Here is a 12,060-nt window from a genome sequence, read left to right as displayed (position 1 = left end):
GAGACATGGTGAATCACCCTGCCTGATGAGCTGCACAGAGCAGAGCTGGAACTCCCGGAGATGCACAGCACCATGTGATTCCTCTTTAATTACACAGGGACTTAATAGAGTTTGCTGGTAAACACCTTGTAACCACATGTGCCTAGAGATTACTAAGTGATTATGCTTAGTGGATCACCATGTAACAGTGAGCACGATTTAGGAAAGACAAAAATAACCAAGCAAACACGCTGCATTCATCAGTATCTGTCATGAAGCCTTGCTGCCCAAATGCTTAACTGGCCAGCCTTTCCTCCTGTCTCCTTTCTTGGCTTTCTGAGACTTGGGGAACTCCGAGCAGGAATTTGAGGTGCCAGAGGTTGGCATGGTATGGGGAAACTTTCCACTTCACACACCAAACCCTCTGCAAGAGCTCTCCATGCTCCCACAGGCTGTCAGCTGCTCAGAGGAGAGGATGGGGGATAGATGGTACTGGTTCCCCCTCACCATGAGTTAACTTGCCATGGGGACGGATTCTGGTCTCCCTCTTCCGGGTGCACGTTGGAGACAGAAACGAGTCTGGAAGATCTCTAGTTTGTGAGCTAGTTTCAATCACCCACTACAACACTGATCCAGAGCCTGCCAAACCTGGTTCGACCCAGGAGCTCACCAGGGTTTCACCTCCCCCAGGAGTTGCATGCATCTTTGATTAGACCAGCATGGCCCATAACAACAAGGGGCACCCTGCTCCTGATAAGACCAGTGCCAAGACTTCCCACAGCCCCCCTCCCACCCCAACAGAGCTGAACAAAAGAGATGATGTGCAAATGCCATCTCCCATGGATCCCACCAGGCTGACCCCTACACACAGGCCATACTTGCCACATGGACCTGCAGCACCCAAACCTGGTGGCTACCTTCAAAGCAGCAGAAGGGATTATTCACACTCATTTTGGAGACTTAAGTCCCTGAGGCAAATGACAGCTTCAACCCTCTGCCTTTTTATGGGCACAAACTCAGCATTGGCCACGTTAGCCTCCCTGCACCATGCCAGCTTCTGCAGGAGAGGTTGAGCACAAAACCTAGGGGATTTCAGGGGGTGATTTTCAGGGATGCTCTCTTGGGTAAGGGTTTGTACTACAGGATCCAGCTTCAATGGAAATGCAACACAGCACTGATAGACCTGTTTATGAATGTATGAATCTATTTGCAACCAATTAGCAGTGCTAACTGGAGTGGGAGGTATAAATAGCATAGCTAACGTAAATATCAACACTGTGCCCTCCAAATGCTCGCTGCACACCTGATGAGCCCAGGAGGAGAGGTCGCCTTCCCAGCCAGCACAACCCTTGCACCCTCAGGGCCACCTGATCTGCTCTGCAGCCTCAGGATATGAATTTACAGCCAAGATGAAGGCCTTTTTGTCTTGCCCTTAAAGAAAAATATAATCAAGATTTCCATATGGCTTTGCCTTCCCTGCATCATGGGAGAGGAGACAACATGGGGCATCAATGCCAGGACCTATACTGGGGTGAAAAGCAAACCCCTGTCCCCTCAGCAAGAGCAGGCAAGACTCCTGCATGCTGTGCACAAAGTGTGTTCAGAGATGCACCTGCAGCAGCAAATCCTGCACAGAGCTCCCCAGAGGCCTTGCTGATAGTTTTGCGCAACAGCATGGCTCAAGGCCAGCCATGGCCCACAGCCCCAGGTTTCCTGCCTCACGTCAGCTTCAGACAGGATAGAAGTGTTATCAAAATGTACCAATTAAAATGGAAAGGAGTGTGGGAATTCACAGACCAGATGCAAAGATAAGGATAAAATGCCACCAACTCATTGATTTACCAACCCCAAAACTTTGGTCCTGCAGCCACAGGTACACCTGTAGGTCATCACCCCATGCACAATCTGGCTTTATCATCCATCTTCCTCCTCCACCTGTGTCTCCTTCTCTCCTCACATCTGCATAGGTAGGGTCCCACGCACCAGGAGAAAGACCAGACTTGGGAGGCTGGAGCACAGCTGAGCCTGCTGGCTGGACCCCATTGCATCCGAGCCCTCAGTCCCTACAGGGGCCAGGGGGAAAAAACCAACCAACCAACCAACGCAATGCAGAGAGCAGCAGAGCTGGCAAGCCTCTGACCAACAAGAGGCACCAAGCTCCCCTGAGCCACTGGCCGCTAGCAAAAGGCTGCAAAAGCCATTGCAGGTCATGGTCAGGTAGCATCCGTGGCATAAAATAGAGGTGGCACAGGGGACACTGTGCCATAAGGCTCCTGGACTCCTTTTTTTGCCTTGCAAGCATATGGACCTGAGGTACAGGCTGGGTAGGGATGTACAGAGCTGGGCAAGGCAGCAGTGAGGGGGAAGACACAGCTTTTGGCAACATTCACACCAGCCACAGAACATGCTGACAGAAGAGGTGGCCCCGCACCCCATGCCTTGCTCACAGAACCAGCTAGGAGAGGATCATGCCATTGCTAAGAACAGACATGAGCCAGCATTTAGGTATGGCAAGCCCTGCTTTGACCCCCTCGGTTACTGGGAAGAAGTCGGGAAGCCTAACAGGGCAGAGCCCACTGCCTTGCAGGATTTGCACAGCCCTTGTACCAGGTGTGGTCCCAAAGGGACTGTAAGCAATCTATAAGTAATCAACTCACAGCACAGGAAATGATCAGCAGATGTTACAAAGTTCCCAAACCTTTCATAAAACACATGGCTGCTTAGAAAGAGGTAATGGCAATATCCAGGCAAAGATTGCAAAGCCATCCAAAGGGCTGGGCAGGAGCCACGGTGTCAACCTGCTGCTGGCAAATCCAGAAGCTCAGGCATGGCCAAGTGATGTGCCCAAGGTCAGAGCAAGGCAGTAGCAGAAGGAGAAGCACCTCTCAGGAGACTCCCAGCTCTAGGCTCACTGCCTGCCCTGTGGCCTCCTGTGAGTCACGTCAGAGCAACAGGCAGGCAGCACCTTTGGGTTTGCTGGCACCTCTCTCTGTGTGGGGGAGGACCCAGTACAAGAGTTTTGCAGCACAATCAGATAGTTATAGCACACCAGAATCATAAACAGCCCTTATCACTACCAGCAGCCAAGGTAGCTATTAAGAGCTGGGAAGGAATCCCAAAAGAAACCAACATGCATTTGTCAAAACTGGCTTACAGGAAGCTTAACAGTCTCACCTCACCACCGTGGTCACTGACCCCAGTGAGCACCTTGTGCCATCGCAGTCCTCCGCACCAGAGCTGAGCTCATCACCCAGAGAGGCAGAGGGAGGACCGTTTGTCATCAGGCACCCAGCAGGCTCAGAAAGAATCAATCCCTATTGTTTCCTACCTGGGCACCACCAGCCCCACTCCCCTGGGGAAGGGGGCTAGCGCCTGTCCCAGGTGTGGCTCATGCAGAGGGCACCTGGAAAGTTTTCTCACCTCTGACGCAGCCCACAGAGCTGGAATCACCTGTTCTGTTGCCTTGCAGCTTGCCAAGGTATTTTTCACGGTGTTTTGCTTGGGAACCACCCCAAGCCCTCGGATTGAGAAACCTCAACATGCCAACATGATGGAGAAGTCACTGCTCTGCCACTTTCTGCCTGGGGGAGTCCTCCTTTCTCCGCATGGCCTCTAGGACCCACAGGAGGGAGGGCACCTTCCTTGGGCAGGTTATCCCAGGAGGAAGACCCTCAGGTGGCCATCAGGATCGACTCCTTTAGCCAGGAGCTCACTGCTTTTAAAGGAATGTATCAAAGCTGTGCCAGTGAGGTGGGTACAGCTGTCACACATCATATCAGTGAGGAAAAAGAAATTGATTGTGACTTGGTCAAACCTGATCAATCCTTCCAGACTTTGCAACAAGGACACAAAACCAGAAGTAACCAGACTAGTACCAGGTGCCAGTTCTCATCTTACACAGCACATTTCTAAGCTCTGCTTCTTTAGAAATTCATACATAGTGCATGAGTGCCTCTGTCCCTGTCTCTCACACACACACAATAGAAACACCCACATCCCCAGCTGCAGAAGGTACATGTTTTTCTGTATTGCACCTGTGCTTTGCTGAGCTCCCTGATTTCTGGATCTCTCCTTACCCTGCTCCTCCTCCCCATCGGCTGTGCCCCCTAAAGTCCACTTATATGTAGGCAATAGCATCAGCAAGTGAGCCTGCTGCCTGTCAGAGTGCTCCTGGTTCCCTCTCACCATGTTGCATATCAACATTTTAGTCCATGATCTGCCCTCCAAGCCCCAGAAATACAAGCCAAGAAGTACTCAATGGAGATAAGCACCACGGCTTAGCACACACGAAAGAAGGGCTAGCAAAGCCAGACCCTGTCAGAAAGCAAAAGGCAGGCAGGAAAATAAAAAAAATCCATCCCATTAGGCTTGTCAACCCTGTTGTGACATTTTGTTTCCGATTCCTCCCAGCCAGATCAGTGCAGTATCAGTCTCATTCCCACAGCAAAGGCAAGGGAAAGCCATACTTACTGCTAGTGCTCATCTTGCTGGTCCTCCTCTGTCCTCCTCATTCAACAAAGGGGGCAAAGATGCTCTTTAAATCCTCTTTTTTTCCGCCTCCCTGCCAGTGGGAGGAGGTTGCCTCTCTCCTTCCTAGGAGAGAGATTTCTGTGCGATCCGCCGGCTAACGCATCCCAAGGCAGCTCCGCGACCCACCACGGCTATCCCCGCGGCTGCCGCTGCTCCCGCTCCCGAGCTGCCGGACGGCAAGGTCAAGGGTGTCGGCGGCTGGGAGGGGGCGAGGCGGGTGGAGGGGACGCCCGGGACCGGCCCGGGGGAGGGTCCCGCCAGGGCCGCCGCGTCCCGGCCGAGGCGCTGCCATGCACTGCGGAGCGCGGCCGCGGCCGCCGCTCTTATAGCGGGGTGTGGAGCCGCGGCGGGGGACGCGCAGCGCCGCGCAGCGCCTCTCCCCGCCCGCCCGCCCCGCCCCGGCGGCTCAGCCCGCGGACGGCCGCGCCGGGCGGAGCAGCGCGGGGGGCAGCGCGGGGCACCGCGGAGCGCAGCGCGGGGGGCGGCGGCGGCCCGGCCCCGGGGGGCGGCTGCGGGGCGCGCCGCCTCGGCACCGCCGCCATCTACTGGGCACCGCCTGCCCGCTGCCCTGCCTGCAGTCCTGCCCGTGGCCCGGCACCGCCTGCCCGCTGCCCTGCCTGCAGTCCTGCCCGTGGCCCGGCACCGCCTGCTGCGCTGCCCTGCCCTTCCCGCTGCCCTGCCTTCAGTCCTGCACGCTGCCCTGCCTGGTGACCTCCTCGCTGCCCTGCCGTCAGCCCTGCCTGCGGCTCTGCCTGCAGCTCCCCGGGCTCCCAGGCTGGCCGCTCCTTGGCATGGGGCTCCCACCCAGCCTGATGCTACTCCCATCCAGCCCTGGGTGGGAGCGGCTGCGATTCTGGCACCGCTCGCTCTCCGGCTTGGCCCTGTGGTGGCTGAGCGTGCAAAGAAATGCTGTCCCGGGACAGAGGCATGGTGGTGACAGATAAAATTTAAGCTGAAAAACTGGATTTCCTCTAGTGCCAAGGTCCCCTCCAGTAGCTGTCCAGCTGTCCTGGCAGTCCCACACAAGGCAGCCCAGGTGTCTGCCCCATGCCAGGAGCAGGGAGGGGGCTGGGGGTGTCCGCACGACACCTGGCTGCAGGATGGAGAGGGGGCTCTTCCTTCATGATCAGCGAGCAGCCTTCTCTGCCGGCAGCACATCAGGATTCCTGGAAGGGCTTCAAAGCCATTCGCTCCTTGTTTTGTTTGTGACACGCTATCTATCAGAATAAAGCCCTACCCAGCAGAGCTGCTCCCAGGGTGTTAGCAGAGACGGGGCTGTGCCCGCCCTGCTTGCGGAGCCCCCAAGTAGCTGTGCTGCGAGTCAAAGAGGCAAGCTACGATCTTGCCACTAATGAAAGGGGTTTTTCATGCATCGTGACAGGCGCCGCATCTCTCCCACTCCTGGGGCTGGAGTGCTGCCCAGAGAGGGCCTTTTGCTTTCCCTTTCTCTCGCTGTTTTATTTGTGGCAGCAGATGTTTGCAGTGGCATGACAAGACAGGTAGCAGGTCGTGTGAGCTACGCCTGTGCTGCTGGTGATGCAGCCAGCTTGCTGCAAGCCCTGCTGCCTGTCCCCTTCGGCTCTGTCTCCCCCCCGCCCCGAGCACTGTCGGGTGGGTGCGAAGAGCAGGACCAGCAGCAGGGGCAGGGGTCTGGGGGTCCCTGCAGGGCTGAGGGAACAGGCAAGGAGAAAGCAGTGCTGCTGGTACAGCACGGCGGGATGGCTCAGGCTGTCCCGTGGCACTGATTTGGGGCCCTTTTTGAAGTTTCCCTGTGCCTGACAAGGGCCGGGGTGTCCACTCCTCAAGAGGAGAGTGCAGGACCCCGCTGCAGCAAGGCTCATGCCTATTGTATCAATAACGTCCGTTTGGAGAGTCAATAAAGCAGACACGATGTGAGCTGGTCCCCACGGTTCAGCGAGCTAATTAAGCTTCTTCCGCTGACCTGGTTTCCAAATCTTGTTAACTTGCTGCCTTCAGAACAACTTGAAATTTCCAGCACAGACAGGTTGGGATTGCAGAGGGCTGCAGAGGAAGACGGGGTGCTTTGGCGGAGCTCAGGGGGCACCAGCGCAGAACCTCTTCCCCTTTGTCCCCTCCCAGCAGGACGGTCCCAGCACCGTGGAGCTGCGCCATGGGGAAGTGGCAGTGGGCGCTGCCAGCAGGGCAGGTGGGCAGGGCATTGGGTGCCCCCACCATGGGATTTTTGGGTTTTGGCATTGGTGAGCTGACAGCAGGGAGCTCAAACCCCTGACACACACCCCTGCTCAGCGAGTGGCTCCCACACAGGGACCTGGCCCCTGGCCGGGCTGGGGCAGGGGCCCATGGTGTAGGGCACTGGTTAGAGCCCCTCACCATCAGTGCTGTCCCAGGGTGTTTTGGAAATCCCATTTCCTTTTCTTTGACTGCGGAAACTGGCTGCAAAAGCTGCCATAAAAGGGTGCTAGGGATGCCTGAGACAAGAAGCCAGAAATGAGGAAATGTCAGGATGTTAACGCAGTCCCCTTTCATCTCTTTGTGTCTGTGCATTGCAACACAGTCTTTCACAGCAATTATTAGATGCGTATTTTTCCCATAAGGCGCTCGCCTTATTCAGTACCCAGCATGTACCACGTAGCTCAGGCTGTGCAGAGGAAGCTGCTGCCTGCAGGACCCTGCATTGTTCAGTGAAAAGGGACACGGTAGTGATGAGGGTAAGAGGACAGATGAAAAAAAGGTGCTAATTTAATTTAATTTTACTGACAGCTTCCCTGGACACTGGGTTTCTTATCCCTGTGTCCTTGGCCTTGTGAGATGCTGAGAGAGTCACCTGAACCAAACTTTCCCTACCTAGTTGATAACCGTATTTCTTCTTTCCTGATGCCTGCCTTGAACACCAGCTGGCTGATTACTGGGAGAGCTGGAAGTTGCTGGCTGCATGTGAAATCACCAGGAGCTGGGCTCAAAATGTATCCTGTGCTATACCAACACCAGAAACTTGGAGAAATCAGGCCCTGCACCTCTGCAGCTGGTGACCTGGGAAGCCACCACCCGCACGTTTCTGTTTGAGGCTGTGCTCAGCCGCTGTCCCTGGGAAGGGATGTTGGTCCCCCAGGGCCGGAGCGGCAGCCCCTGTCCTGCTGCAGGGTGGCCACGGAAAGCTCCGGGGAAGGGGATCCCTCCTCACTCTTGCATGACTTGAGGACCAGGTGAGGAATGGAGAGGGGTGTGCAAGGGAAATATCGGATAGCAGGTCCCAAGGCCGGGAGAGACAGGGTTAGGAGAGGTCAGAGTTAAAAGATCACGTAAGCATCTCTGTCCTCGAAGTGCATGGAGGGACGGTTCAGCAGCAGCCTTAGCTCTGGCATTTCTGTTTTACTTGAAGCCATAGCATCCCTTTCAGAACACCTAGGTACAGACACATACATGTTCGCAAACACACGTACATACAGTCACATGGAACAGCTTTCAGAGGTCTCTCCATAGGAGCCCCAGGCTTTCCACCCACTTTCTTTCCCCTTCGACTTGTAGTCATCTTGGTGAACAACCTTCACTGCTGGGCCCTGTGAATCACGGTTGCAGAAGGAGTGGAAATGCCTTGGCCAGAGATCCCAGCTGCAGCCCTTGCTCCAGGGTGCCGTAGCACAAATGTGTCTGTCTATCCCAGAGGCACCAGCTGGCCGAACGCATCCCTGCCAGCCCGAGCTCCCGGCAGACCTGCCTACGTGTGCGCTGGCAGCGAAAGGCTCTCCTTTCTCAGCAAGAAGATTTAAGTTCAACCAACGGCAGCGAGATGCCTGGGGGGACCCCAGCGCAGCGCAGCTCGACGCCTCGTGTGGAGTACTGGGCAGGCTGCAGAGAAGCAGGACTCTGACTCATCGGAAGCTGGTGACATTTTCCAAAAAAAGCCTGTAAGTCCAGGGCTGTAATGTTCCCAAAAGGCAGTAGAGAAGCCTAAGGGGCCTAGAGACCCCATTATACCACAGCACATGGTCTGTGTCATGAGATGGAGGAAATTCTGCAGCACTGGGCAGAACCATTTTCTCCCATTTTTCTCTTGTACCCTGCCTCTCCTGTGAGGTGGGATCTGGAGGAGGTAAAGTCAGGAGTGGTCAGATGCTGCTGCCTGCTGCCCTAGTGCAAAGCCAGACTTGCTCTTCTAGTGACGACAGAGTTGCTTTCCAGATGATAGAGGTCAGCATTTTGCTTTGGGAGTCCCTGGAAAACAGGAACAGGGACCAGAGGCAGTGATATGGGCAGTGGGTGTTTTAAGAGGGGGCCCTGGGAGGCTACGATGGGACCTGACAGCACAGTTGGTGCCTCATTCAGCACAGGACCCTGTTCCTCTTCCTCAGTCACAGCAACCACCAAGTCATTCACCAGTGGTTTGGCTTTCATCCAGTTTACACAGGAGCGCAACAGCCCTTCCCAGCAATTCCCCATGTCGGCAGGAGGAGACACAGACAGGCAGAGGCAGATGTTCCCCAGGCTGCCTGCATTAAAGTGATGATCTATCAAATGATAGATTATTTTCAGTCATTAATTTTAGCGCTGAGCAAATGGTTTCAGGGAAGAAAAATACCCAGATAGTGGAGAATGGTTGGGAGCTGGATCTGCCCCAGGCAATCCTGGTGTGCACCATAGCCCATCTGTAACCTGTAGCCATCCTGCAAAGCCAGGAAGGGATGCCTATGCCATGCATGGGAGGAGCTACAGGTCCTTATCTTATTATCATGGGAGCTGAATTCCTAGGGCAAGTGCAAGAAATGTTCCCAAATCAAAAGCAGATGAGTGAAAACAAGTGCTGCAGAAGCTCTGGAGTGACTCGTCCTGCATGTTGGGAGTGCTGTGCCTTCACCTCTGCTCCTGAAAGGTCAGGACACTGGGAGAGGAGAGGTGCTGCATGATCCACCTAAGGGAGGGGTGATGACAAAGGTTTTAGGGCATTGGAAACCAGTGTTTGTCCTAAAACCTGCAAGAGTCTTTCACTCTCTAGCCCTTCAGGAGAGCTAATGTCCCCGCGCAGACCTCTGCCGCAGCAGCATGCTGGAAAAGTCAAGGAGCTGTGGCATGTTGTGGCATGCAGCAAGGCTGGGGTCTTCTGGAGGCTTCTCAAGGCTCCTTTGTTTTCTTCTTCTGCAGGTGTAGCTGAGTTTGTGTCCACCATGCTAGTGCAGCCGCTGCTCCCAGTCCTGCTGCAGGACGTGTGGGGACCCACTGGGGACAGCTGCCCCGCAAAGCCCAGCCAGCAGCTCCTGATGAGCAGCATCAGCAAAGCAATGCAAAGGGAGATTTATACCCGCTGCAGCTCTTGCCCCCAAGGTACCTGACCTGCTTTCCCATTGCCAACTATGCTTCAACCCATTAAAGGTCATCGGAAGTTGGGTTTATTTTTAGTTTTCCCTTTTAAGTTGCCCTGAAGCAGCGAGGACTGATGGAAGGAAGAAACATCCTCCCTCCCGTCAGCCGTTAGATCAGCATCCCGAGATGTTGTTAATGGACAGCCTTGCCCATCGTGAGCTGCCTATGAGAAGCCCAGGCCATGGACCTCTCTGCTCGTGGAAGCTGGCTGGCACACCTCCCATCTCCCCAGAGCTCCTCAGGGAGCACCACCTTCTCAGAAAGAGCAATTTAACCTTGGCAAATGCTGCTGCTTTCCTATTGCTGGAGTGGCATTATCAAGATAACTTGTTTTTCCTTTTGTTCCTCATATTGTTTCATGGGGAAACTGAGAATCAGGGTGACTCCTGAATTGGGGGATCTTCAGGCCTGAGCATGGCACTCCTCGCTCCGGGGGCTGGTGGCAAAGCTCAGACCAGGTCTCCAGACCATGCTGCCTGTGCAGTTCAGAAGGAGACCGAACGACGTAATTAAGAAAAAATAAGCTAGACTGAACGACATAATTAAGAAAAAATAATTTCTTTTTACACGTCTAAGCATACAAAATACCGCAGAATGACTAGCTCTGGGTAGGCAGCAGGTTATCTCTTTTCTAGGAAATCTCACCTTTTTTTTTTTTCTCCTGGTCTAAAAATGGAATGCAGACACTTAAAATAAATTCCTGGAGAACAAAACTGAGCAAACACAATGGGATTTGAATCAAAGTGTTTGGATTAATTAGCTTAAACTGAAAGCTTTCATTTTGATTTCAGCCTCGGCTTTATGTACAAAAAATTAAAGCAGCAAAGCTTTGTAAGTTGAAAAATCAAAATGTTCCACCCTGAAAATATCAAAATGAGATGCTTAGCCTCACTGAAATGCTTTGTTGCTTTCTAAAAGGAAATGGCATCAAGACCAACACCTTTACAAGCAGCTTGGATCATTAAGAGCTTCAAAAAAACCTCTAGATCAGCATAAGCAATTAATATCTTAATCAGTTTTTTCTTTTTCTTCATCTAAAGATGAAAAAAATCTAAAGATACTGAGTTTTTCCAAATTATCAAAAGATTTCTTTAAATATTGTCCCTTTACTGTATGGTTAAGCTTATATATTCCCTTTACTGTATGGTTAAGCTTGAGCTTGAGCTGTGTGAATTAGATGGGGCGGTTCATACGAATCACGTCTTTGCTCAGGCTCCATGGCAGACACTGCTCATATCAACGCTTGCTGGGCCGGCGGTGGGGAAAGCAGCACTGGATTTGCTTTTTGGTGCTACATGTGGGAGACAGCTATTCAGCACCTTGCAACTTGTATCATGGATGTTGGAAGGAAAAGTAATACGGAGGTTGGGATTTAATACGTGTTTGTAGTCTAAAGATTAATAAAATACATTTTTGTGACCATTTTCCTACTATGGATGAAATTGAAAAATGAAAAATTGGAGATCTGGGGGGGGTTGTGCTCACTTTGTCATTTTTCGTTCTCCTTCCTCATCTGGTTCATTTCTGTTTCGATGGCAAAATAGGAACAGGGTAAAAGCAGAGGCAGAGGAGAATAATAAAGGAAAAGAGAGACTAGAAGGGAGAAATACAGGGAAATTGAGCAGTTAAAATGAAATATTTTGGAAGTCTGATGTTCTAGAGATATTTCCAAATGAAATATATTTCCTTTGGAAACCTCTCCAAGGAGAACAACTTTGACGTTTTGAGTAATTTTTCCTTCTGATTTTCAGTCAGCTCTATCCAACGCAGCACCTGAATGAACCTTGGCTGCACATCCCAGGCAGGGTTTGCCTGGCATGTTACCTGACCCGTACTGTCTTCAACACAGAGACAATAAAATCACCGCTGGAAATGAGTGTGGCTTCAGTGACTGCTTGTTAGCGCAGTGCACGGAGGCTGGCTTTTGCAAGTCAGCAACCGGCAGTTCCCGGCCGTGTGCTCACAGCAGTCCCTTGGAGATGGACTCCAGAGAGTCATCCTCCCCAGAGATGTCCTCTGGACCAGGCTGGTTGCACTCGTGTCCCTGCTGAGCCCGATGTTGCTGCCTAGGATGCTGGTCCCCTATTTCGGAGCCTTCCCTCCTTTTCTAATGCAAGCCCAGTTCTGCAGTCCCACAGCGCTTGCCCCGTCCCGGGGTTATTTCCCCATCCCGGGGTCCATGCTGTGGACCAGGTGCAGGCTGCTGGTGCCCAG

General features: G+C 53.1%; 1 protein-coding gene across 1 annotated transcript in view; it reads right to left on the bottom strand.

Annotated features, from left to right (window-relative positions):
• Positions 1-4,690, bottom strand: part of ABLIM3 (actin binding LIM protein family member 3) — a 55,938-nt gene extending 51,248 nt beyond the window's left edge. Inside the window, exon 1 of the mRNA XM_059825635.1 lies at positions 4,450-4,690. Coding sequence (XP_059681618.1) covers positions 4,450-4,462 — 13 coding nt within the window. The 5' untranslated portion in view covers positions 4,463-4,690. The remainder of the gene's footprint in view (positions 1-4,449) is intronic.
• Between the last annotated feature and the right edge of the window lie 7,370 nt (positions 4,691-12,060).

This window comes from Gavia stellata, chromosome 16 (assembly GCF_030936135.1).
Source record: "Gavia stellata isolate bGavSte3 chromosome 16, bGavSte3.hap2, whole genome shotgun sequence".
Lineage (NCBI taxonomy): Eukaryota > Metazoa > Chordata > Aves > Gaviiformes > Gaviidae > Gavia > Gavia stellata.
The sequence above is the reverse complement of the archived record's forward strand: the minus strand, read 5'-3'. Positions and strand labels throughout refer to the sequence as shown.